This window comes from Chamaea fasciata, unplaced genomic scaffold (assembly GCF_029207755.1).
Source record: "Chamaea fasciata isolate MVZ Bird 193981 ecotype frontalis unplaced genomic scaffold, bChaFas1.0.hap1 SCAF_2, whole genome shotgun sequence".
In the NCBI taxonomy this organism is placed as follows: domain Eukaryota; kingdom Metazoa; phylum Chordata; class Aves; order Passeriformes; family Sylviidae; genus Chamaea; species Chamaea fasciata.
The window spans coordinates 2691378-2714139 of NW_027094087.1; the positions used below are offsets into that span (position 1 = coordinate 2691378).

General features: G+C 42.9%; 1 protein-coding gene across 1 annotated transcript in view; it reads left to right on the top strand.

Moving 5' to 3' along the window:
- The window catches only part of EPHA3 (EPH receptor A3), a 176214-nt gene extending 159600 nt beyond the window's left edge, over positions 1-16614 (top strand). The window contains exons 15-17 of the mRNA XM_066207743.1: positions 64-257; positions 11156-11311; positions 12652-16614. Coding sequence (XP_066063840.1) covers positions 64-257; positions 11156-11311; positions 12652-12757 — 456 coding nt within the window. The 3' untranslated portion in view covers positions 12758-16614. The remainder of the gene's footprint in view (positions 1-63; positions 258-11155; positions 11312-12651) is intronic.
- The last annotated feature ends 6148 nt before the right edge of the window (positions 16615-22762 follow it).

Consider the following 22762-nt stretch of genomic DNA (forward strand, 5'->3'; position numbering starts at 1 on the left):
GATAAAAAAACCGAGTTGCTGTAAAGTGCCTTTAAGTCCCCGCAAACTTTTCTCCTTGCGCAGGTGATCAAGGCTGTGGATGAAGGGTACCGCTTGCCACCTCCCATGGACTGCCCAGCTGCCTTGTATCAGCTGATGCTGGACTGCTGGCAGAAAGACAGGAACAACAGACCCAAATTTGAGCAGATTGTCAGCATCCTGGATAAGCTGATCCGTAATCCCAGCAGCCTGAAAATCATCACCAACGCGGCGGCAAGGTGACATAGCAGATCTTTTCTTGCTCGTGAACCTCTTTGATTCCTTCATCTCCTGTAGTTAGAATTTTTTTGCTCTCTTTACTGCCCCTTCACCTTTCAACTGTAGGTGTTTGTCGAGAGAAGGATTTAATATTATTATTTTTATTTACCGCCGTGTTGTTTTTATTAGTTATTTGCTATTATTTATCCAGCTTGTGAAAGATTTTTTTATGCTAAGGGTATGAAACCCGCTGTAAGACTGAGCAGAGTTTTGTGAGAAAAGCACAGCTGGCAGATTTGGCCATCATGTGATTTTCCTTTTCCTTCTGCCCTTTGGTGGTGTTTTAAGGGCTCGGTGTTTCTTAGGTTACAGCCAGCCGTGTTCCTAAGTATCTTTCTGAATTGGGTCCAAGTACACTTTCGCTCTTCTCTGACAAGTCATGTTAACTTTAATCATATGAATAATCTTTTTTTTTTTTTCCAGTAGTGCTCGCAGACCTAAAATGCACTTACACTCCCTCTTAGATCAATGTGTTAACTAGGAATTAATTTTCAACCTGTGCAATGTTCCTAATTGCATTTAAAACATTCGTTTTTAATCCTGGGTTTTCAGCACACTCTGGAACATCATCACTACGATAAGAGTTATCTCACTGAGAGAGAGCAGCTGAAGAGTGTGTTGACACCTAAGGGCATAATGAAGATGTGGTGAAAGAAGAGCTTTAGTTAAGTAGGGTTAAAGAGAATTGGTTTGTACAACGCACAAAATGTCATACTCTTACTGAAGGAGTGTAAAAGATGTAAAACTACTTTTAGCATGAATGGTAGTGCCAAATCCTCTGTCAGCAAAGCAGGCAGAGTCAGGGAGGAAAGAAAAGCACTCTGCTCCTCTGCTGCTTCAGACCCAGCCCTGGAGGGTGTTGTGCGTTTCACTGGGCAAGAGACCAGAGCCTGACACGAGGCAAGTTTCAAAAGCGAGCACAGAAAACCTTCCTGTCAGACCTCTCCTTGTGATGCAGCACGCTTCCCAGCACGGCAATTGAATGGGAAGGCTGAGGGAAACGGAGCAAAGGCAGTGGAAAGAGCTGCATTGATGCTGCAGCCTGCTGTGTGACTGCCATGGACCTTGCTCCTTCTGCCTGGCCCCGGCTTTGTGCTGCGTCCTCAGCTAAAGACTGACCACTCTAATTACCTCCTGCTGCCATGCCAGAGCGGGGGAAAAGAAAGAGGAGATGGGAGGAGAAAGGCACTCATACTAATGGGCTCTGCTTTTAGATTTATACATTGAGAGAAGATGGCTCGCACAAAATTACGTTTCAATAATTTTGTTTGGTGAGTCTTTACCACATAGGAGACCAACGTGCTTACAGAAGCAATTATTTGTAGGAGGTGACAGAAAAAACCAAGCAAGCAAGCTAAAAAACCACAACACATTTTTGGGAAAAACACCAAACTGTTTGAACACCATTTTCTCAGTCGAGTACATTTCTTCCAAACACCTTGCACTGCTATGTGGCAAACAATTGGTGCAAAGAATTATTTCCTAGGGATGTGCTGCAGCCATCTGATGACTGGGGGAGTTGGAAATCATAACCATCTTGTTTGGGTTTGTAGACTTGATTGCAGAAACCAGGGCTGCATGTTTTTCATTCCAAACAGAAGCAAAATGCTCCCTGCTTGTGGTCCTTCCAATTACAGATCGGAACTTCAACAGAGGTGAAAACAATGTGGGACCATAATTTCCAGGTACCTGTTCATAGCCAATAGAAGCTGATGCCCTCAAATGGAGACCAAATCCAGTCTGAGCACCTTTTCAACCTGCTGGGCTCTGTGCAGGGGCTCCACAGGAGGGTATTGCTCCCTTCTGTCTCTCTGGTGCTCTCTTTGCTCCTCTTCCATTCTGTGCTTTAGTGGCACAGAGGGTGGCAGAGGCTGCACACCCCTACCACAGTGCCATGCTCTCTCCTCATGGGGAGGAAAGCAGGGAAAGAAGGAGGCTGCCTGCGTGGTAGGGAGCTTCTCACAGCTGCTTCAGGTGAGTTCTCAGTGAAATGCTCCTCCTGCTGCTGCTTTGGCTTTGATACGGAGCGCATTTCTCAGGAGGGAAGTGTCAAATGTGATTTTATTCCTTCCTTCCCAGTTACCCTTCCACTGCCACGTCCCTGCATGTTCCCAGGCAGTGCAGCGTCTCCCTTTCTGCAGCTCCTCACTGACTCCCTGGTGTCAGGCAGGGCACTGTGGGATCCCAATCCCTTCCCTCTACGAAGGAGCATCTTGCAAGTTCAGGGAATGTGTGATCCCTGATCTCTCCATCTCGCACCCTGTCAGTGTCTGCAGGCCAGACCAGGCTGTCCTTCAACACAACCACATGAAAACACAAGTGAGGGGTGCTGGGCAGTCCTGTGCCATGTAACCATTGTCAAAGCAGGCTAATCTCAAACCTTAGACTGATCTCAGACCTTAGACACGGCTGAAAATCTGCAGCCAGCTCCACAGCCCCAGGTGTCCTGCAGAGAGGCACTGGTGGCAGGTAACAGCCCCTGGCGGTGCTGAGCCTGGAGGTTCAGCGCCGCTTTTTGACAGACTGGCAGAGAAAAGGGAGACAGAAAAACGAGAAGTGAGACTGAAAACGGGGTGGGTACTGCCCTGGCCTTGTGTGCGGGGGTATGTAGCTGGTACTGAGGGGCTGAGAGTCAGGGCAGCTCCTGGAGGAGGGGACACAGTGGCATCCCTGCCAGTGCCCCTCTGCTGTCAGCAGCCAGAGAGGGACAGACATCACTGCAGGGGGAAAGCACTCAGGGGCTCCTTTGGGAATTTCCTCAAGTGCCTGCTCTCAGTTGTTACTTGAGGCTGCAGCACTCTCACACCGCCTCTCCTCCTTCCCATAATAAGAAATTAATCTAGGTTATAGAGGTCCCAGCTCTCTTTTAGCTGTGTCTGTGCTGCTACTGGAGGGATGCTGAAGCTTGATGCCCACCATATGCTTGTAGGTGTTCAGAATATACTCGGTCAGGGAAAAATGTTTAACCTGACGATGTCGGCTGCAGATGAAAAACCTGTCTCCTCTTACAGATTTTAGGGCTGATGTTTGTTTAAAATAGTCACAGCACTGTTGCATCCTATTCAAAAAACATGTTTCTGGAGGTGCATGGGATATCCCTGTCCTCTGGGTGCTGGTTGCTGTTAACTGACCTCCACTGAAGGATGTGCTTGGCTGAACATCTGATTCCAGGCCACAGCCCAGGCACGTTTTGCACTAATACCTCACAGAAGAGGAGTCAAAGCCTTCAATTCTCTCTTTCCTTTAAAGTTTTCTATCCCTTCAGGCCACTCCATGGTATCTAATAATTTCCTGATACCCGAGGGGATGTTTTTATCCTTATTGATCATCGCTTTGCAGATCGTTCTGCGTGCCTTTGAACCTTACACGGACAAAAGGTTTTTGTAGCCTCAGCACAGCAAACGTTTCATAATACCTTTCCTGGTGTTGTGTTTCATCTCCGATTCACGTGAAAAAATCCATTTCTATTCCTTGTAAAGTACAGAGTAGGGCTGATTTCTTTCTTACCTGTCAAAATTCACTTTTTAATCGGGTGGCCACCTTGAGCTCTTGCTAATAAGACCTGCACTGGTTCTGGACACGTGGGGTTTTTGTGTCCCCTAGGCTGCCTGGAGTTTACCAGCTCTGTAAAGGGCTGTAGGGACAGAACTTAGTACAAGCCATGCGGTTTTCTAAAGCACAGTCTCATGATATTTTTATTTGATTTATGTCTTGCTGTTCTTTCCTGTTTTCTGAACACGATGTTCATTTTTCTAACAGAGTCTTTAGATTGTTTGGATATCTTTAGGGTGGAAGTGAGTTCATCGTTCTTCCAGTTTTGATCAATTCCATTATTTTTCCTCTTGAGCTTTTTTTTTTTTTTTTTTTTTCCCAGTCCACTGTGTATTGCTTCACATTTGTGAACATTTCATACGGATACAAAGCAGATGGAAACTTTTCTCAGCTTGGGCTGGGGAATCAGAATCACTTCACCCACCTGCGAGCAAGTTGGTGAGCCTGAAATGGCTCTTTAGCTGTTGTTTCATCTGTGTGGGGAAAAAAATGTAACTTGAGTCGTGCAACTGGAAGTACCTTGTGTACCCTACAAATCTGAAATGGACTTGTGATGGGTTTTTTTAATCCACTTCACTTTTTTCACTGATTTATATTTATGATTTTTTTTTATTCTTACTTAAATTTCTGATTCTGAATTTTTATATATTATTTATATTTATATTTATATATTTACAGCATATATTGCCATTTTATGTATATGAATCTTACTCTTACGTGGCCATTTGAGAAAACATATTCAAAACATAGTGTGTTATTTAATGCATTTAAAGCATTTATGTGTCCCAAAGCTGTCATGCTATAGTGTGATCTTGAGGTATAAGGGTTGTAATACAGGATTCAGGCAGCTCAAACCTTGTGGCAGCTTTCCCAAATTTTATGTGTGTGTTCACCTCCATGATGTAGGAGGAGTTTAGTCTTCATGAGCCTATGAAACAGGAATAGCTGAGTTAATACACAGCCCCCACTTGAAAGAAAATTGAAATTTGTTTCTAATTCCAACATACAACTTCTAGAAATTCTGATTTTCTGACAGGCCTCTCTGGTTGATTATAAAACTGACCTGGAATCTGCAACAAAAAATCCCAGCCTGCTTCTGTGTTTGCTTTTGGTTGCGTGAAAGGCAGTGTCAGGTATTGCTGTTGTTTTTCTATACTGCAAGCACATATTTAGGAGAAGAGGAATTAATTGTATTGCAAGAAAGGGGAGGAGAACACCTGAGAGTTCAGGATATTTCAGAAAAATCACAGCTGAAACTCTTTTCAAATAGCCCAGAAAATTTAGGGGGTGTGTTATTCTTCCTGATGAAAAAGACGAGTATGAAGAATTAATTCCTCATACGTTCTTTTTACGTGATAGCAAATTGTTTGCAACCCTACCTTGATTTGCTTATGTTTGATGTGATGTTTGAATTACCCTGGCTTGGGTAATTTCCTTGAGCAGTCTTTGGAAGAGCTGTTGTTTGTGAGTGACTGTTTGCAAGGGTTCGCTGCTAAACACGTTTAGCTTTGTTGTCTCTCGTTGTGCCGCTCTCGCTGGTGACATCCAGGGGCAGCGCTTGCAATTTAAAATTTGACGCTTGCTCCTCACAAAGTTTGTTTCCATTTAAAATCCGACAATTCGGTGGAAACACTCTACATTCTGGCTTGGTGGGGTTTTTATGAAAATCAAACTCAAAAGGAGCAGTGAGCTGGTCAAATAAAAAATTCCGACTTGCTCCTTTTTTTGCAGCATAATTCAAACCCTGTTTTTACAAAAATATTTGCAACGAAATGACTGTTTAGATTGGCTGAACACTTTGTTGAGAAGTCCCTTTTGGTTTTTTTTTTTGCCAGTCAGGTCAGAAGGCTTCAGACGCTTGACATATATTGCTGACCTGCTGTAATATTGTTTGTTTGCTTGTCCCTGTTAGGAACATCCTGGATGGAAGAGAGGAGGAGATTTCAGTTTTCCTTGGATGTTGTCAGGGTCTTAAGGACGGGGTTTGAGTTTGGCCAGATGCTGTGTAGAGCAAGATTCTGCGTGGATTTTTAAGCTTCAAAGTTTAAAATCCAGCAACAACATAATCTGCGTCCTAAACCCAGACTGTTGTCTCTGAAAGAATTCAAGTAGGGCGTTGTCCCTCCAAAGTGAGTGGTTGGAAGCGAGCTGGAGCTGGCTGTTACACAGGGGCAGTAAAGCATCTATTTGCGCTTCCACACCTCTAATTCGCCTCCACTCGGGGAAATTCGGGCAGGAATTTACAGCGGGACAGGGTTGGCCCGGCCAAATTAAATATGAAATTAATTATTTAATTATTCGATTAAAAATAAATTAAATATTGATTTATTAATATAAATTAAATAGAAATGCAGCGGGTGGCCTGATGGATGGGGGGGAAGGTTTTGCTGTTTATTGAGATTTTCGGGGGGTTTTTGTTCTGCTGCATCTCAGCTCCTGGAGTCCTTGTCAGTGGTGGTGGCAATTCCACGCTGGGAATGCTGGAAAGAGGTGACAAAAGTAGAAATTCACAGTGATGCCCAAGCTTTTTTTATGTATTTCTCATATATTTGTAACTTGCTAGATTGTTAAAGCACTGCTGTAGCTCCAGTACTTTTCGTGCCCTTTCCTCCTGGATTTTGGAGCAATAAGCTGGCCTTCTAAACACATCCCTGAGCTATTGTTTGGATTAATAAATGATCTTTATTCCAAGTAGGGGACCTCCAATAAGAAGTGGGCAGAGAACCCCTTGGACCAGCTCCAATGGGCTGACTCAGAGGTGGTGGGTTTTTGGATGTACCTGTTAAATAACCTAATTAATTAACCCTCTACAATCACAGAAATTTGGTTTTCTAGGTGTGCCCATCACCACTGGGACACGTGGAAGCTTCCAGACAAAGGTCTGCTTTTTACTTTACTGTTCTAACACTGATGCCAGGGGTTTTTCTCTTCTGATTATAGGCAACAAGAGTGCAGCCAAAAGTGAGATCTAAAGGGAAGCTCTCCACAGCAAATGGTAGATTTTAAGCTTTTTAAGAGCTTTATGAAGCATTTTTTCTCTGCCTGCTCTGAGGAGCTTACAGGCTGTCCTAACAATGATGAGTGGTTGGCACTGAGGGTCTGTCAGCCAGCCACACATCCCAGGAAATGGCCGTGTGCCTGTATTTCCTTAAAAGCACAGCTTAAGCTGTGTTATGAGGGAAAAAAAAAATATCATTCAACAACGTGCTGGAGGGTTTTTTTCTTTTTTTGCCTTTAGGGGGTTTGGTGTTGGGAAAAAGTAAATGAAGGAGCATTGATACACCCAGGCATGTGATTCATTATCCCACCAAGATGCTGAAAAATAGAAGAACATTGAAAATCATGTTCTGAGGGGCAGCTAAAGGAGTAGGGAAGACTGAAGGATTCACCTCTGGGGCAGTTGAAATTTTATTTGTTTATTATCCTAGTGGAAGCTGTGGTAAGTTGGGTTGTTTTTTGGGTTTTGTTTTGGTTTTTTGTTGGGTTTTTTTTTTTTTTTTGGCCAACAGTGGAGCTAGAGAACAAGAAGCATTGACTTTTAGAGAGGTGTACCATTTTTGCAGCCTCAACTGCGTTGTTTTTCCCTTTGGTTATTTGTGCTGCCCTTCTTCTTTTCTCCAGCTCTCCTTGCACTCCAAGGAGCAGCCCACAAGATGCTTATTTGGAGAGTATGAAAACAACACATGAAGGCCCTTGGGAAAAGCAAATGTGCCCCCTTTAAGAGGTGAATTGTACTTCAGGGACTAAATCACCAAGGCTGCTAAGAGCATGTCAAAAATGGGCACGAAGAGTCGGAACTCCAAAGATTTTTATCTTTAAGTTCCAGGGATAATCAAGTAAACAGAATTACTCTACTTCTCCTTGGCATGTCATTTATTTACTAGTTTCCTGTTGATACACGTGTATGCACATGACTCTGATTGCTGGAGAAGATAAAACTGAAATTGGCTTTCTGTGCCACCTTGTTGGTTTTGGGGTTGTTTTTCTCTTGAAATAAAATTCTTGTTAGACCTGAGCTCTGTGCTTCAGCTCACCATAATCATAAAGCCCATAGGATTTGTGTTCCAACCAGGCTCATAGGGAGCAATTTCACTTTACAAAATCAGCTTTTAATTACCTAAAATTTGCCACAGGAAATTACTTTATGTTTTTGTGGGATTTTTTTTTAAATGCTTTCCTCTTTAAAAGAAATGGACTGTGGAAAGGAAAGTCTAGATTTGAAAAACTGAAGGCTGGTTGTGGTATTTGGAGGAATGGATGGAAAGAGAGAGGCTCCTACAGTACAAAGTCTGGGATCGTGTGTGCACAGCTCCTCTGCGTATTTGCAGAAGAAGAGGCAGGACATTTTCATTTTCTTAGTCTCAATTCCTGGATTTTACAAGTTAGTTTGTCTTTTTTCCTCCCCAGACAGCAGCCGACCAGAGATGAGATTTTCATGCTGTACTGGGAAGGGTTCTAATGCTGTTTCCTGTGTGCTTTTTTGTTAGTGCAGCAAATTTTTCCCTGTGTCGTGACAAAAAGCTGTGCTAATGACAATACACCGTAGTTCTCCTCTCTGCAGATGGCTCAAAGGTTAATTCCAACTGTTAAAGTAATGGACACATCCAGAGAAAGCTTCCAGCCGCTGGATGTTTTGTAACTGGCATCTCACTGTTCAATTTGTCTCTCCAAACTGAGTCTTGCTGTTATTTTGGGTTTGTTTTTTTTTTTTTTTTTTCAGGGCACCACATGTCAGTAAATAGAACTTTGTAGGTGTAATAAACACAACAACAGTGAGGGTGAACAGGAGAGAAAATCTTGCTATGACTGTCAGAAGATGATATGGGAGGGTGTATCCTAGTTAGTCAAAGCAACAAAGTGAAAAGAGTTAAAAAAAGAAAGAAAAAAGAGAAGAAAAGATGGAGAGAAATGTTCTCTTTCACTTCCCCTGAGCAAACATGTAATTTCCATGATTTCTTTTTAATGACTCTCTTCTGAAAGTGGTAGGTACTGATTTATGAAAAGCTGTAAAAGATCAGGTGGAGCCCTGCAGGACGTCGTTTACAGCTGCACGGACTGCAGCCCGTCTAATTTGTCTGCTAAAGTGTGAGCTCACGGCGCTCATCACCCACACCATAAATTCCGCGTTCAGCCCTTCTGTCTGGGGGCTGGGTCGGGGGGGGCAAACAAACCTGCCAGGGTGTGCAGATGCTCTGCAAGCCCAGCTTTCCCCTGGTGCGCGCCAGGAGACATCGCAGGCTCTTCGCGGCGAGGCGAATTCCTGCCCGTTGATAAACAGTCCAGATGTCCTCTCTGAGGAGGAAAGCAACTAATTTTTGGTTTGGAATCCTGTGAGAAGAAAAACGATCCTTTACAGGGCTGGTTACTCTGAGGTCACTCGCATTGAAATTAGGTCATATTTTTTTGTCATGATGATACTTTGATCCAAGTAATAAACATAAAGGCTCTTTTGGGCCATTCTAATTCCTAATCCTAGAGACCTGTTCTATTTCAACTTGTTTATACTTTTTTTTTTTCATTAGTGGTTCTTGAGTCAGACCTTGTTTTATTGGGCTTAAGTTAAAAAGGCATACTAGGCTGGGAAAAAAAAAAATCTATGCTTTATCACTAAGAACAGTTCATAAATACTCTTAATTAATATCTTGGGATTCCAGACACTATACCCAGAAAACTATAAATAAAAACCATTGGCTCTTCACAGGACAAACGGTAGTCAGTGAAATTCAGGGCTTACAGCTACTGATTAAAACTGTCCTGGGCCTGATTGTCAAACTGAGCCTTTAAAGCTGGGTGTCATGTAGGTATCTAAGATTTGGTTTGACCATGACAACAGCACATGAAGTGAGCTGCTGTTCTGAGGACAGAGCAGGTTTCTGGTGGACTCTTGCTTTTCTTTCCGTGGGTGGCTGTTCCCAGCGTGTGAAGTCCAGAGTTGGTATCAGTGATCTCAGTCCTGGCCAGGCTCTGGAGGGAAGGTAGCCAGGCAAAAGCTGTCAGGGACATCACACCTCTGGGACCTGGTGAAAACTGATTGTGTGTGTTTGGAGTTAAGATTTGCAAGCATCGAAGTAGCTCTTTAATTATGCCCTGCATTCCCGGAAGGGAAAAAAATACTGTATTAACTTTCTGAGCCTGAAAGAAATCGGCTGATCGATAACAATCGGGAAAACGTCAGAAGTTAAAGGAGCTGTTTAAGATGTGGCCAATACCAAAAATCACTGTTCTTTTATTCAAAAGTGAAAGGTGAAAGTCTTGATGTAACTTAGGTAACTGATGTGGATCTCCTGATTCCAGGGCAGGTCAGGTGTACTGCAAGGATGTGCTGTTGTAGTGCTGCTGATTTCGATGAAATTTGAGACATACTGGAATTGGAAAGGATTTGGATTTTCCAGGCTTCTTATGAGGTTAAAATCACTGTGTTTAAACATGTGGTTCTCTCGGTGCCTTTAAAATCTCCTCCTATTTATGTTTGTTCCAGTGATGAACAGAGATGACTTGGGTTTGGAGTGAAGAGAGTGTTTTACAACCCAGATCAGTTCTCCAGTTCCAGTAGCTGTCACTTACCTGTTACGCTGTGTAATCACTGCCATTAAATTACGCTGTCAGTCCAGCCACCTCTCATTTTCACTGCTTTCAGTGACAAAAGTCACTTCAAATGGGTTCAGCAGCAGTAGTCAGACTCCTGTGCAGGTTACTAGAGGGAAAAAGAATTATGGGGCAGAAAATAGACTGTGAAGTTGCAGAGATAACTGCTTTGAACATTCTCTAGTTCAGTCTCAGGCGCAGCACAGCTGAGCACATGCTTGGTTTTAAGCCTGCAATAAGACAATAAAAATAAGGGACTTTGCTTGTTGTTGAAGCTTCTGACTCAGTAACAACATTTAGGATTTGTCAGTGGGCCCACAATATTCTGAACATTTGATATGACCAAATTCTACCAACACACTCAGCTTGGAGCCTGGAGTGTGCATCGTCTGTGTGATGTTTGAGACTGGGTGAATCACATAAATGTAACCTAATTTAGTCTTTGCACATTAAATTGTGAGGTAACAACCCGCTTTGTGAATGCCGCAGTGATTTAAACACGGGCGTGGGAAGCTGGTGCTCTTCAGCAGGATGATTCCACAGCATCCGTCAGAGCTGCCAGCACCAGTCCCTTGGTGACCTCAGCAGCTGAGAACTCCCACAGACGAACAGCAAAGCCACATCCAGCCTGGATGCTCCTGCCACTGCTAGGTTCAGATACAAAATAAATCTGTATTTCTCCCCGTTCCCTAAACTTCATCGCACTGTTCTTTTATTTCAGGCCATCCAATCTCCTCCTGGACCAAAGCAACATTGACGTTTCAGCCTTCCGCACCACGGGTGATTGGCTCAATGGTTTTCGGACAGGGCAGTGCAAGGACATCTTCACAGGGGTGGAGTACAGCTCCTGTGACACCATAGCCAAGATTTCCACGGAGTAAGTTGCAGTCTGCTCTGGCTTTTCATCACAGCTGCAAGTTCAAACAAAAGCAGGAAGGTGGCACGTTTATACGGCGTTTCCAGTTCTTAGCCAAAATTTTCTTACGTTTGAAGAGGCAAATGGGAATTATTTCTTGTAGTTGAAGTAGCCGTGAAGGAAGTCTGTGTCTGGTGACTGTGTGAAAGCCATGGTCCTACAGCTTTTTCTCACTAAATACAAGGAAATTCCCAGTTTCTTCCAATACAGTTGCCCCATGCATCATCTGGTATACTAGCCTCCTTTCCTTTTGCTGAAGTTTCTCTGTTGATTCCTTTAATTCTGTGTTTTGGATGGGAGTTTCTCCACAGCTGGCACATTGCCAATCTTTCCCTTTATTACCCATCCTATATTCCACCAAACCAGTTGAGGGTGCAAATTCTTTGTAGCTGCTTTCCTCCTCCATGCCAATAATTACTCAGGGGCTGAACTCCCTCCTGCTATGCTTGGAAGTGAGCAAATGGCAAGTTTATGGCATTCTAAATGCAATCCGTCTTTGTTCCAGTGACAGGTAAGAGTAGGGCAATGTTCTTTCTGCACCTGAAAAGGCATCGAGTACAGTACAAAATTTAATGCCAAAGGAAACCTTAACTCCCACTTGGGCTGGCTGGATACACAAGTTATGGAGAAGTATGCAGCAGCTGTGCTACCAACAATTAAACACATCAATGCCATTAATTAGCGTATTATTGCCTCTATTAAAAGGGTGCTAATGGCTTTTTGTAACAATTACCCTTTGGGGACAGTGCAGAGATCCTCTAGGAATGCCCAATTTCCTGTGAGCCCCTGGTTAATTAGCCCTTCACAGGTGTTAAACCACCTCTGTGTTGCACAAGGAACAATGAGACTGGGGATCCTGGACAAACGAGAGGTGACAGCGGAAGCTTGGCCATGGGCTGCTTCAGCTCAGTGCTGATAGCAGAGTTCAGAGGAAAATGGAAAAGCCATCAGGTTGGTAGGGGGATACAGGTGTTAGAGAGGCTCAGAAGATCCTGCAGTGACCCCCTTGCCCCGAAACCCCAGAGCTTGCATCACTGGAGAACAGTTTTGTTGCCTTTTCTTCCAGGTAAGCAAGCACCAGGAGGCTAAATGAGCTTTCACTCTGATTTTTTGCAGCCCCTTTGTGTTTTCAGAGAGTTTTTCTCGGTGGTTTTTGCACCAGGGCTTGTGTTTCAGCAGTTTCCCTGTACCTGGAGGCTGCTGCAGTGCGGCAATGAGAGAGGGGCAGGTTCGCTGCTGTTTGCTGAGATCAGTGCTGTGAAGCTCAGTGTCCTCACAAACCTTCTCTGTTTTTTTCCCAGTGACATGAAGAAAGTTGGCGTTACAGTGGTGGGCCCTCAGAAGAAGATTGTCAGCAGTATCAAAGCTCTAGAAACTCACACGAAGAACAGCCCTGTTCCTGTGTAAGGTACCAAAATGATGTTGCTCAGGAGAGGAGAAAAGAAAAAGGAGAAAAGTTGCATCGCAGGTCTAAAGTGGTGGCTGATGAATGGCAGAATTTAAAGGAGTTCTTTGCAACAGCTTTGGAAACGCAATGGTTGAGATTTCAAACCCACAAGACACTCAAATACTGAGTATAAATGCCTTAAAAATAGGAACAAACTTGTTTTCTATCTGTTATCCTAAAGGGTGGGTGCTCTTGACTGACTGTTATTGCAGATAGTAGATATCAAAAGAAAAAAAATATGTGAAAAATCCTTCCAAGTAAAAACCAGTGTTACTAAAACCTAGAGCCATTTGAATATTAAGTGACTGAATAACAGAAAAAAAAAAGCAAACCATGGACATAAAAGCTGTGTATTTGATCTATACAGCAAACAAGAAGAAAGAAAGACTTGCAGTATTTTTATACAGAAGAGATCTGTAACAGGTATTTTATTTCTTTAAAAGCAAGGAAAATAGAGGACTATACCTCACAACCTGTCTGGCCATATATACTATAATGTCATTGTAACATGCTATTTCAACTTCAGGAAGGAACAGAAATAAAGTTTGTAGTGACTTTGAGTTAGTTGACAAAAGATTTTCACCATTATGTTAGCTTCCCTAACTGTGTTCATTTAAACAGTAACAAGTCTTAATTTTTACAAGGCTTATTTATTTTCTTGGTTGGGTTTTTTTTTTGGTTTTGGTTTTTGGTTTTTTTCCATTATTGTTTATATTTATGCTTAAATACCTTAACCTGGCTGTATTATTGCCAAGTGCCAAATGCTATCCAAACTTCATTGGTTCAGCCTGAGAAATGGTCTGAGGGTCAGCTACTAGCTGATTTTACACTCATAGCATCGTGCATGAAATACAGAAGGAAAGAAAGGTGGTCGTTTTTCCAGCACTGACACTATGAAAAGCATCTGGGCTTTTTTTTTTCTTTTTTTTTTTTTTTTTTGAAATGAGATTTCTTCCGTTTGCTGTGAGTGGTATTTTCAACCAGGCTGGGGTTCTGACAGTGGTGTGTGCATCGATCTTTAAGATCAGTATCTGCCCCAGACAGCACATCCCATTTCCTTCCCCAAAGCTGCTTTCCCGGCACAATGAGGAGCCCTATTCTTGGGTGGTGTTCAGGCGAGAGATCTGCCAAGGAAACATAAAAGGGAGCCAGGGTTGTTGCATCCTGCTTTAACTGATGATGCTTTTTGAGCTCCCTGGGAAGTGACCCTTGTTTAAAAGGATGACTTAAGCTGTGAGGTGAGGCTTTGGTGTGGAAGTTTATACATGCCTGAGGTAGAAACGCCCCTGCAGAGGCACTGCCATCCTGTAGGGGACCTGAATTTTTGGCACAGCTTCTGTGGGTACCCGTTCCTTGAAAGAAAGCAGAAGGGAGCCCAAGTCTAGGGGAGCGTTCAGATCTCCCAGTGGAAAAAGGAGACTGGAAGGTGGATTTTGAGGATCCTCCACCGTTTTCAGCATCTTCCAACTCCTAAGTTGTTGCTGTGGAGCACATCAGGCCCAGTTCTGAGCAGACACAAGTCTTAGCTCTGAAAATGAGTGGTTTAAAACACAGTGTGAGCCACTTCTTGGGCTCCTTCACACTCTGACGTGATGCCAGGCACACAGACAGCAGACCATTCTGCTTCCCAACCTGACATTCTGGAATCTGGACCTGATTCTGATGAATCCCTGGAAGTCCAAGGCTGTGTGAGAGGCAGATGAAAAAATGGCACACTGTGTTTTCTCGGTGCCTGCAAAAGCAGGTAGCCAGTTGCGCTTTCTTCTATTGGCTTGGGTTTTGATGCTCCTTGGTAAAGAATCAGTTTCTTGGGTTTGTGGGGCTGAAATTGTTCTGCATGAATGCAGGACTTACAAAAATGTCCAGGCACAACATTTATCACACATTGCTGAAGAGAAACAGAGTTAGAGGCTTTTCCAGGAGTGCTGGTAGTGAGCGTGCTGTAAAGGACTGGTTTTGAAACACACTCGCAGCATAATAATTAGTAATTCTTTCTGAAAGAGAAGTGAATGGGATTTAAAATTGAATTTTTTTTTAAAGGAAGAAAGGTAAAATAAAGCACTTAAGCTGTAAAGAACACTTCCCCTTATCTGCCTCAATCTCTCATGAAATGCAGCACGCTGGATAGAAAAGCTGCGTTTTGTGTTGCTCAGTTCATTGAAAATCTTTCTTTTCTTCAGGCTGAGATTGCTCTAAATCAGACACTGTTAGTGAATTTAAGCCACCAAAATCCCGTGGCAAGCACTGTCTGTGTGGGGACAGCTTTTTGTAACATTCTTCCTCAGCTCCATTCTGCTGCTGGAGTGTGCGGGGCGAGGGGCTGGGGTGGGGGCTGACCTCGGGGAAATGCTGCTGGAGACACAGACCCAGTTCTCAGAGCTTCAGACACTTGAAAACTTTGCACCAACCACCCTCAATCTCCTCCTGCCACGTGTCCTGTCGTGTTCCTTGCCCTCTTTTCAGGCATGCTCAGCCTAAAAGATTCAGTCACACCGAGGGGAAAAAAATGAAGCAGCTCGGTTTTGCTTTTCTTTGCTGTTAGGAGTTGAGAGTTTTCAAAACCCGTTTGGTTTTCCCTCCCTGTCAGAAGTTGATTTGTACTGTAAGTGGCCTCTGTTGCAAGCATCCTGTACTCCCTGTCCCCCTGTACATATGTAAACATAGCAGTGTACAATTCTTCAGTGTGGAGTAGAGAAATAGAGGTCGTGTGGCCATCTGCCTGTACAGGTTATGGACATCAAGCAAAATGCAAAAACTGCTCATAAGAAGACATGCCATATTATTGGGTTTGTACCTTTCAGTATAGTTTCCATTTTATTTATTTCTGTTAACATAATCTAGTTTTTTGTGCTGTAACTTAGCATCCGATAAGCAATGTATAGATGTGATTTGATTGGCAATATGTATTTACTTTAACTTGTATTTCAAAAGCATTACTTACTCATTTAGATTATATATTGTGCAATTGTAGATGGCCTCTTACTAATGTAAAATGATTTGTAGTGGAAACATTTATATTTTTATAATAAACATAATGAAAGTATTTTTTACATACTGAAATACTGAGGTGATTGCTTGGAGGACAAAGTAAATTTATTTGATTAGTGTGATAAAATTGTAATTAAATATGGATAAATTCTGAGTGTTAAAGCATGGGTCTGGAGTGAAAGCTAGATATTACCTATATTATCTATTAAAAGAAACAAGCAGTGCAGGTTTTAACTAAGCAGACCAGCATTTGTGCAAAACTGACTTACATCGGTCGAAGACTTCACTTTCTCCATGGATACTGGAAAACATCTTCTACAGCCTGCCTACGGGATATTGAAAAAAGCTGTCATTTATTTTATTTGTGTCAAGTATTTCCAAACTTTTGCTTTTTTTTCCTCCCTCACCAGTGGACCTCTTTTCATCTTATTACTATGTTGAATCCAGTCAAAGATGTACTTTTCAACAAAATAAAGTAGCCCACCACGTACTGTAATTTCACCCCATGATCATTTCTTGCCTCTGAGTTATCTGTGTTAGATAATATTTTGCCCCTGTTTTGTTATGTCCCTGCCATGTTTTTTTCTGTGTGCTTCACCCAAGTACAGGGTCTTTGAAAATGCCAACACACACAACTCAGGAATCCTCTTCCTAGAAAAAATAGGAACGGTTTTGATGCTTGCCAGTTTCTTGAATTTTACAGGTTCTTTCTGTACCATAACTGATTTTGCATGCTTTTGTATACTACTCTGCTTACTGGTGCAAAACAATGAATGATATACCTGTTCTGGAGTCTGTAAGCTGATAAACTTTATGAATGTGGATGTAGCATCCTTTTTTTTTTTTTTTTGGGAAGTGGGGGGTGCATTTTGTCTCGGTGTGTTCAACTGAAAGGGAATCACAGAAAAGAGTCACCCAGAGCTGGACTTGTCCTTCAATGACCACAGCTGGACTGGAAGCCATTTGTTCTTCCTGGCCCCAGAACGTTTCATTCTGTAGTGGATAAATGGTGTCATTTTAGTTTCCAAACAGGGGGGGTTGATGCTCTTGAGCACCAGGGAGGTGGCTCTGATGGGATCTAATCCATCCAGTGTGCAAACCGTTTGCTCTGTGAACAGATTTCCCCTCAGCAGCTGTGTTACCCGGGCTTGTGTGGATCCCTTGGACATTGCTGGTACATTATATTTGCTCTAGATCCTAGAAGGCACCATGGCTATTGGTGTTTTTATTGTTTTTACTATAAAACAGCATTAATTTGATTAATTAATGTAGCCAGCTCTGGAAGGGCAGCGAGATGCGCTCACTTAACAGCAGAACAAGGAACTGCCTGGCAGCTCCCTCCACCACAGCATCCCAGAATAGGCTGGTTTGGAAGGGGTCCATCAGGATCATCGAGTCTGGAGAGGTAAATTGCTGATAATCAGTTCCATAAATTCAATATGCCTGTCAGGGCTTGCTAATGCTGCCCGAGTGGTGTTTTTCCACTTTGCATTTCTTCCCAAGGATGTTGCCCAGGCCCTGATATCTGCACCATTAAAAGCCCAAGCGGTGCCAAGTGAAATCAGAGCATTACATCTGCTGTCTCACACGTGCCACTCCTGTTAATTCATATGGATATCCATGCTATTGACTTCCTTTCGTTTTCTGGGCTGCTCTGAATCCTCAGATCCTTTCCAAGCTATCACCGCCTGGTCAGTCATTCCCCGTTTAATGGGCGTGCGCTCAATTCCTTTTCAGTCCTTGCTCCAACCCTTTGGGATTTCTAAATGAATTTTACTTTCCCAATTTAAAAAAAAAAAATATTTATTTTAGAGATATTTCTGTCAACTTCGATTCTTTCCCACATACAAACAGGCACGTGGTCTCCGTGAAGGTTGCTCATGCGAAGGTGAACTGCACAAAACACAAAATAGGGCTTTCTCTTGGCTTCCTCACGATCCTTTTCAGATGGCCTCTGGTAAATGAAGAGTACTCAGTACACGGGATTTTCCAGCTCACTCTGCTTTCACATTAAAATGATTTCATAATAGCCCGTATTTCCCCAGTTAGCTCAGGAGAATGTCATGGGGGACAGCACCAGAAGTCTTAGTAAAGACAAGATAAATCACATCCACCACTTTTTAGATTATCCTGCCACAGAAATGAATGAGATGAGTTTGACAGGATTTGTTTATTCTTGACAAATCTGAGTTGGTTTCTTAAGACCTTGTAATCCTCCAGCTGCTTAGAAATGTATTGTGTGAGATATTTAAAAATATCTCTTTCTGGGTATTTGAGGTTAGCATACCTGCTCTGGGATTGCCTGGCTCTGCTTTTCTCCTCTCTGTAAAGCTCAGGATGATCTTTGCTCCTCTCCAGTTGCCTGGGTTCCAGGACTTCTCCAAGAGGATAACCAGCACTTGGAGCAGTCCCTTGTTGCTATAATAAACCCCACAGACTCAGAAATCCTGAATGCATCAATCACTTTTGACTGTTAAGGCTCCTAATTATGAAACAGAAATAAAATGGACACAGACAAACATTTCGGTGCACAACCAGGTTCTGCTTTGAATTTTTTGCCGTCAAGCAACGACTTAGAGTCATCATTAAGGGAGCATTTGCTTAGCAAATTTCGTTATTTATTTTTAATTAGATTCAGCAACTGAGGTTCATCACTGATATATCACTTTGAAGGTAGCTGAGGTGTGGGTGCATTAGAAATCTTTTAATTCACTCTCTTGGTCTCCATGTGAGGGGAGAAATACCTTTTATCTCCACTCCACTTTTATCCAGTAATCCTAGAAAGCTCAGATTTAAAGTTTCTTCGGTAAAGTGAGTGTGTACTCACCACGGATTTGTAATTAATACTGAGTTTAGCTTCCAGCCCTTTAAAGAAGGGTATGTTTGCAGGAGAGGGTGAAATAACCAGAGCTTTTTTTTCTTAATTTTGAGGGATTTAGGGAAGCGGGCTTTTGGCTTCTTCTCCTGCCCCAAGGCTGCAAGGACAAAAAAAAAAAAAGTTAACTGTGTTCATGGGAGCGTAGAGTAAAACATTTTATTTTACGGCACTGAGGTGAAATGAAGCCAGAAAAAAACATATAAATGCTAAACCCTATTTGTTTAAACGTGGGGGGAAAAAAATTAAAAGTGGAGGTCTGGTTGTTTTGCACCATAGTCTGACCAGGGATTCAAATAAGCATCTCTGATGTCAATTCTCCTGCTCCCGTCCCCACCCAGCAGGAAATTGTCCTTGGGTATATAGTTTACATTTTATTTGAGGCATTTTATTTTCACGGGGTGGTTCGCTCATTTCACTTTCATTACTCTCAGGGCTCCTGCAGCTCCACGGAGGCTAAAACTGGGCTCAAACCAGGGGAGTTTTGTGTCGCAGTGCCCCTTCCTCCGGCAGGCTTTCCCTGGTACCTGCTGTCCCCTGCTGTCCCCACCAAGCATCGTCCTGACCCTCCTCCCTCTGCTGCCAACAAGGGGCTGCCCATCTGCGGTGTCTTACAGCGAAAATCCCAAAAAACGAGGGTGGGAGATGACTCGAGGAGATGTTCCAGGGTCAAAGCAGTATTGTTTGCCTCGCTGCGCTTTTCCCTGTCTGTGCCATCCAAGTTTAACTCTGTGAATCCCACCGGACATTTGGGTTTGCCTGGGGTTCTTTCCCCCATAAATCACGTTCAGTGCAGACATTTTATCCCCGTCTTTTCTGGGTGGCTTTTTGCAGATCCAGCTGGATATTTGCTGCCAGGTTTTTGACCACTGCTAAACCGTGCAGCTTCCCCTCAGGCTGGTTGTCAGCTAATCGCCAACAATCATTCCCATTTTTAGTGTGCCCCTTTAAAGTTGCATCACCTTTTATTATTTAGCTGGTTTTAATCTCTTTCTTTCACTCTCATAAAGCTTTTTGGGAGGCTTTAGTCGAGGACTAAGTCACAATTCCCACTTGTATATACTTTTAAAAAAAATAGTGCCTCATTTAACTGAGTTAATACTTGCCTAATTGTAATAGCAAAGCAATAAAATTCAATCCTTACAACAATGTGATGCTGTAACTTCCTCTCCTCTCACTGATGGAGCACTGGGCTACCTGCCAAGGAAGTCAAATGAAAATAGGAAACAATATGAACAAATAAAATCTATTTCTGAGATTTGGATATAGATATTTTTCTTGAGTTTTTTGCTCAGTTTTGCTTGGTTGGGTTTTTTTTATATATATTCAGTTATTACTTGGTTCAATTTTTTGCTTTCTGTTCCAAATTTCTCTCGTTGTGTATGTGGCTTTTTGGAGACAGAGGAGTTGGCCCACAGAGAAATTTTTTTCCTGCCCCTTTTTACCTCTTCCTCACATATAAGCTGTCCTCTTCATGCAAGGTCCCACAGGGTTTTTGTGGGAAACCAAGTATATCACATACCACCAAAAATCTGTAAGGGAACACCTCGGCAACATGGACTATATAAATGACTAATTAAGCCAAAGAAACTATCACATTCCTTCAAACAAATATAAAATAAAGATTAAGTTGAAGTAAACCCCTGCGCCTGGCACCAGCCAGCCTTCAGAATTGTGACACAGCTTTATCAATTTCCTGCTGCAAGGTAAGAGATCCCATCAGAAGAAGGACAGAAGGCAGGAGGAGGACAACGACGCACAGGGCTGAAGAGGTCAGAGACCTTTACTACTCTTAACACCCAAAACTAAGTGCATTCTTTCATTCTTTCTCCCTTCTTTTAGAATTTCTATTCAATATATCCTCTGCTGAACAAGTGCCATAACCAGCTAAACTAGGCATTTAGACCATTAAAAAATATATATATATATATATATTTAATAGCACCTACACACCAAGCAGCTCCTCCATTCTTAAGATAATGTTGGGTGATTGTGATCCAGCTCTGCGGGGTGCAGACCAGGCATGTATATAAACACTATGAACCCAAGCAGCTCTTTGGCCTTTCCTCTCTGGCTGCCACAGCACCTACTGCCGTTTGGGTTTTAAGCGCTCTGCCTGAAGTGCATTTTTTGTGTATCTAGTCTGCTTTTAACCATGACAAGCACAGCACCAGAAGAGCCCTTTCCCCCCAGCCTGCCTGCTTTGATGTTTCTACTGGGATCTTTTCAGAGGAACCTCTTTCACAGGATTTCTTCCCAAGCCCAAGCCTTTATATATATAAAGGAAAATATATACCTTTAGTATAGGCAATCACTGGCTGTTAAATGGCCTCCTAATGAGTCCTTGCAATGATTTTGGCTATGGCCTTTTGGGAAGTGCCTGCTAGAAGAGTGCTAAAATTATGGATTAAATAATTTGCTGCTCTCGACAGGAAGATCCTGTGGATCACGGTAGGTAGTGCTCCTTGAGAAGAGAGAACAAAAGTTTTCCGTCTTGTGGGAAACCAGTGGAACAACCAACTTGGATATTTTGCCCCTAATCCTTTGGAATTTACGATCTGAAATTTAGATCACACCCTGTTTTCATCCGTGTCCTCGGTGTCTGTGCAGTATCTGACTCAAAAGGCACTCAGAGCCAAGTCAACCAATGGTCAAAAATGTCTCAGTGGCTTCCCAAAAGGGGAACTTTCAAACTTCTATCATTTTATCAGCAGGAATTGTTTCTCCAAGTAGCTATTCTTGTCACGCTATAAAACATTGAGTTTGCTTCGACAGGTCTGGCTGTGCGTAGTTACTGTGATGCTGAGGCCATAAAACTTTTGAAATATTCTTGAAACATTTTTAAAATATTTAACAATTAAAAGTTTTATGGGCTTGGATCACCAGGTATGTGAAATCTACTTGATGTTTTAGGCTGTTAGTCCTGTATCTTGAGGGAGAGAGAGATTGCCACTGCTATGCAGAGAAAAACTTCATCTTCCAGTACAAAGGAATCTGAAAAAGCTCAGAAGGGTTGTCAGAAATTTCACCTACAGTTTGTGAAAAGCTGATTAATTTTCCAGTGGGAGAGTGAGAGGGGGAAAAAAAAAAAAAAAAAGAGAGATCTGGTTTAGTCCCTGAAATACCAAGCTCAGTAATATTGGAGGCAGGAGTAGAGGACTCGAGGGAAGCATTCCTGTTTCCTTCATTTAGCCTTAGCAGGGTTTGGACACAGGGCTAAAGTTACCCCTCTCTCCAGGGATGCTGTGCAGGGGCTTGGATGTGGAATGGGAACAGTGCATTATAAATCTCTTTGCAGAACTTAAGAGGGTAAGATTCCTGGAAGAAAAATGCGTCGGCTCTTGTGTCATTTGAGGGTTGTGGCACTTCCAACCTCTCCATAATTGCCTTGCTCTTTGCATTTGTGAGAAAGCAGAATGAGATGCCTTAAAAGGGGGTTCTGCGTATTGTAAAAGTCCGACTGCAACTCCGAGAAACACCCCTGAGACTTATTGCTACCATTAGAAGCTTAGAGTAATGTGCACATATTTTTCTTTTTAGGCCATGCACACTTTATCCAACCCTCGGAGGTAAAAGGAAAAAAAAAAAAACGGGGGGGGGGGGGGGGGAAGGAAAGAAAAATGAAAAAAATGTTCTGTTAAGTATGAGGTGTTTTTTTTCCTTTGCTTTGATCTTGCCAGCACCACATCCCTGGCATCACACCCCGTGGTGCCACAGTCCCCGGGGATGTGCTGAAGGCCACAATTTCTCTGTGGTGCTGATTTCCAGCACGGCTGCTCAGCTGCAGAAGGGTGTGAAGCAGCAGCTCTGGGGGCAGGCAGGAAGGGAGGGGATTTCATTCCCCAAAACTCAGCTCCAGGCTTCGGATACCAGCACCTGGCACAGGCACTGCCCAGCTGGGGCACAGCCAGGTTGGGCAAGGCTAAATGGTCAATGGCGGTGGAATCCTCCCTTAAGGAAAATGCTCCTCATTGGAAACTCTTATCATTCTCTGTATCTGCTGTGCCTCAGCAGCAGGGGAGGGCCAAGATAGAAGCCTGACTTTGTTAAGCGTCTCGTTGGCTTTGGTTCCTGTTGGGTTTGTCTTTGCGTTTTAGATCTC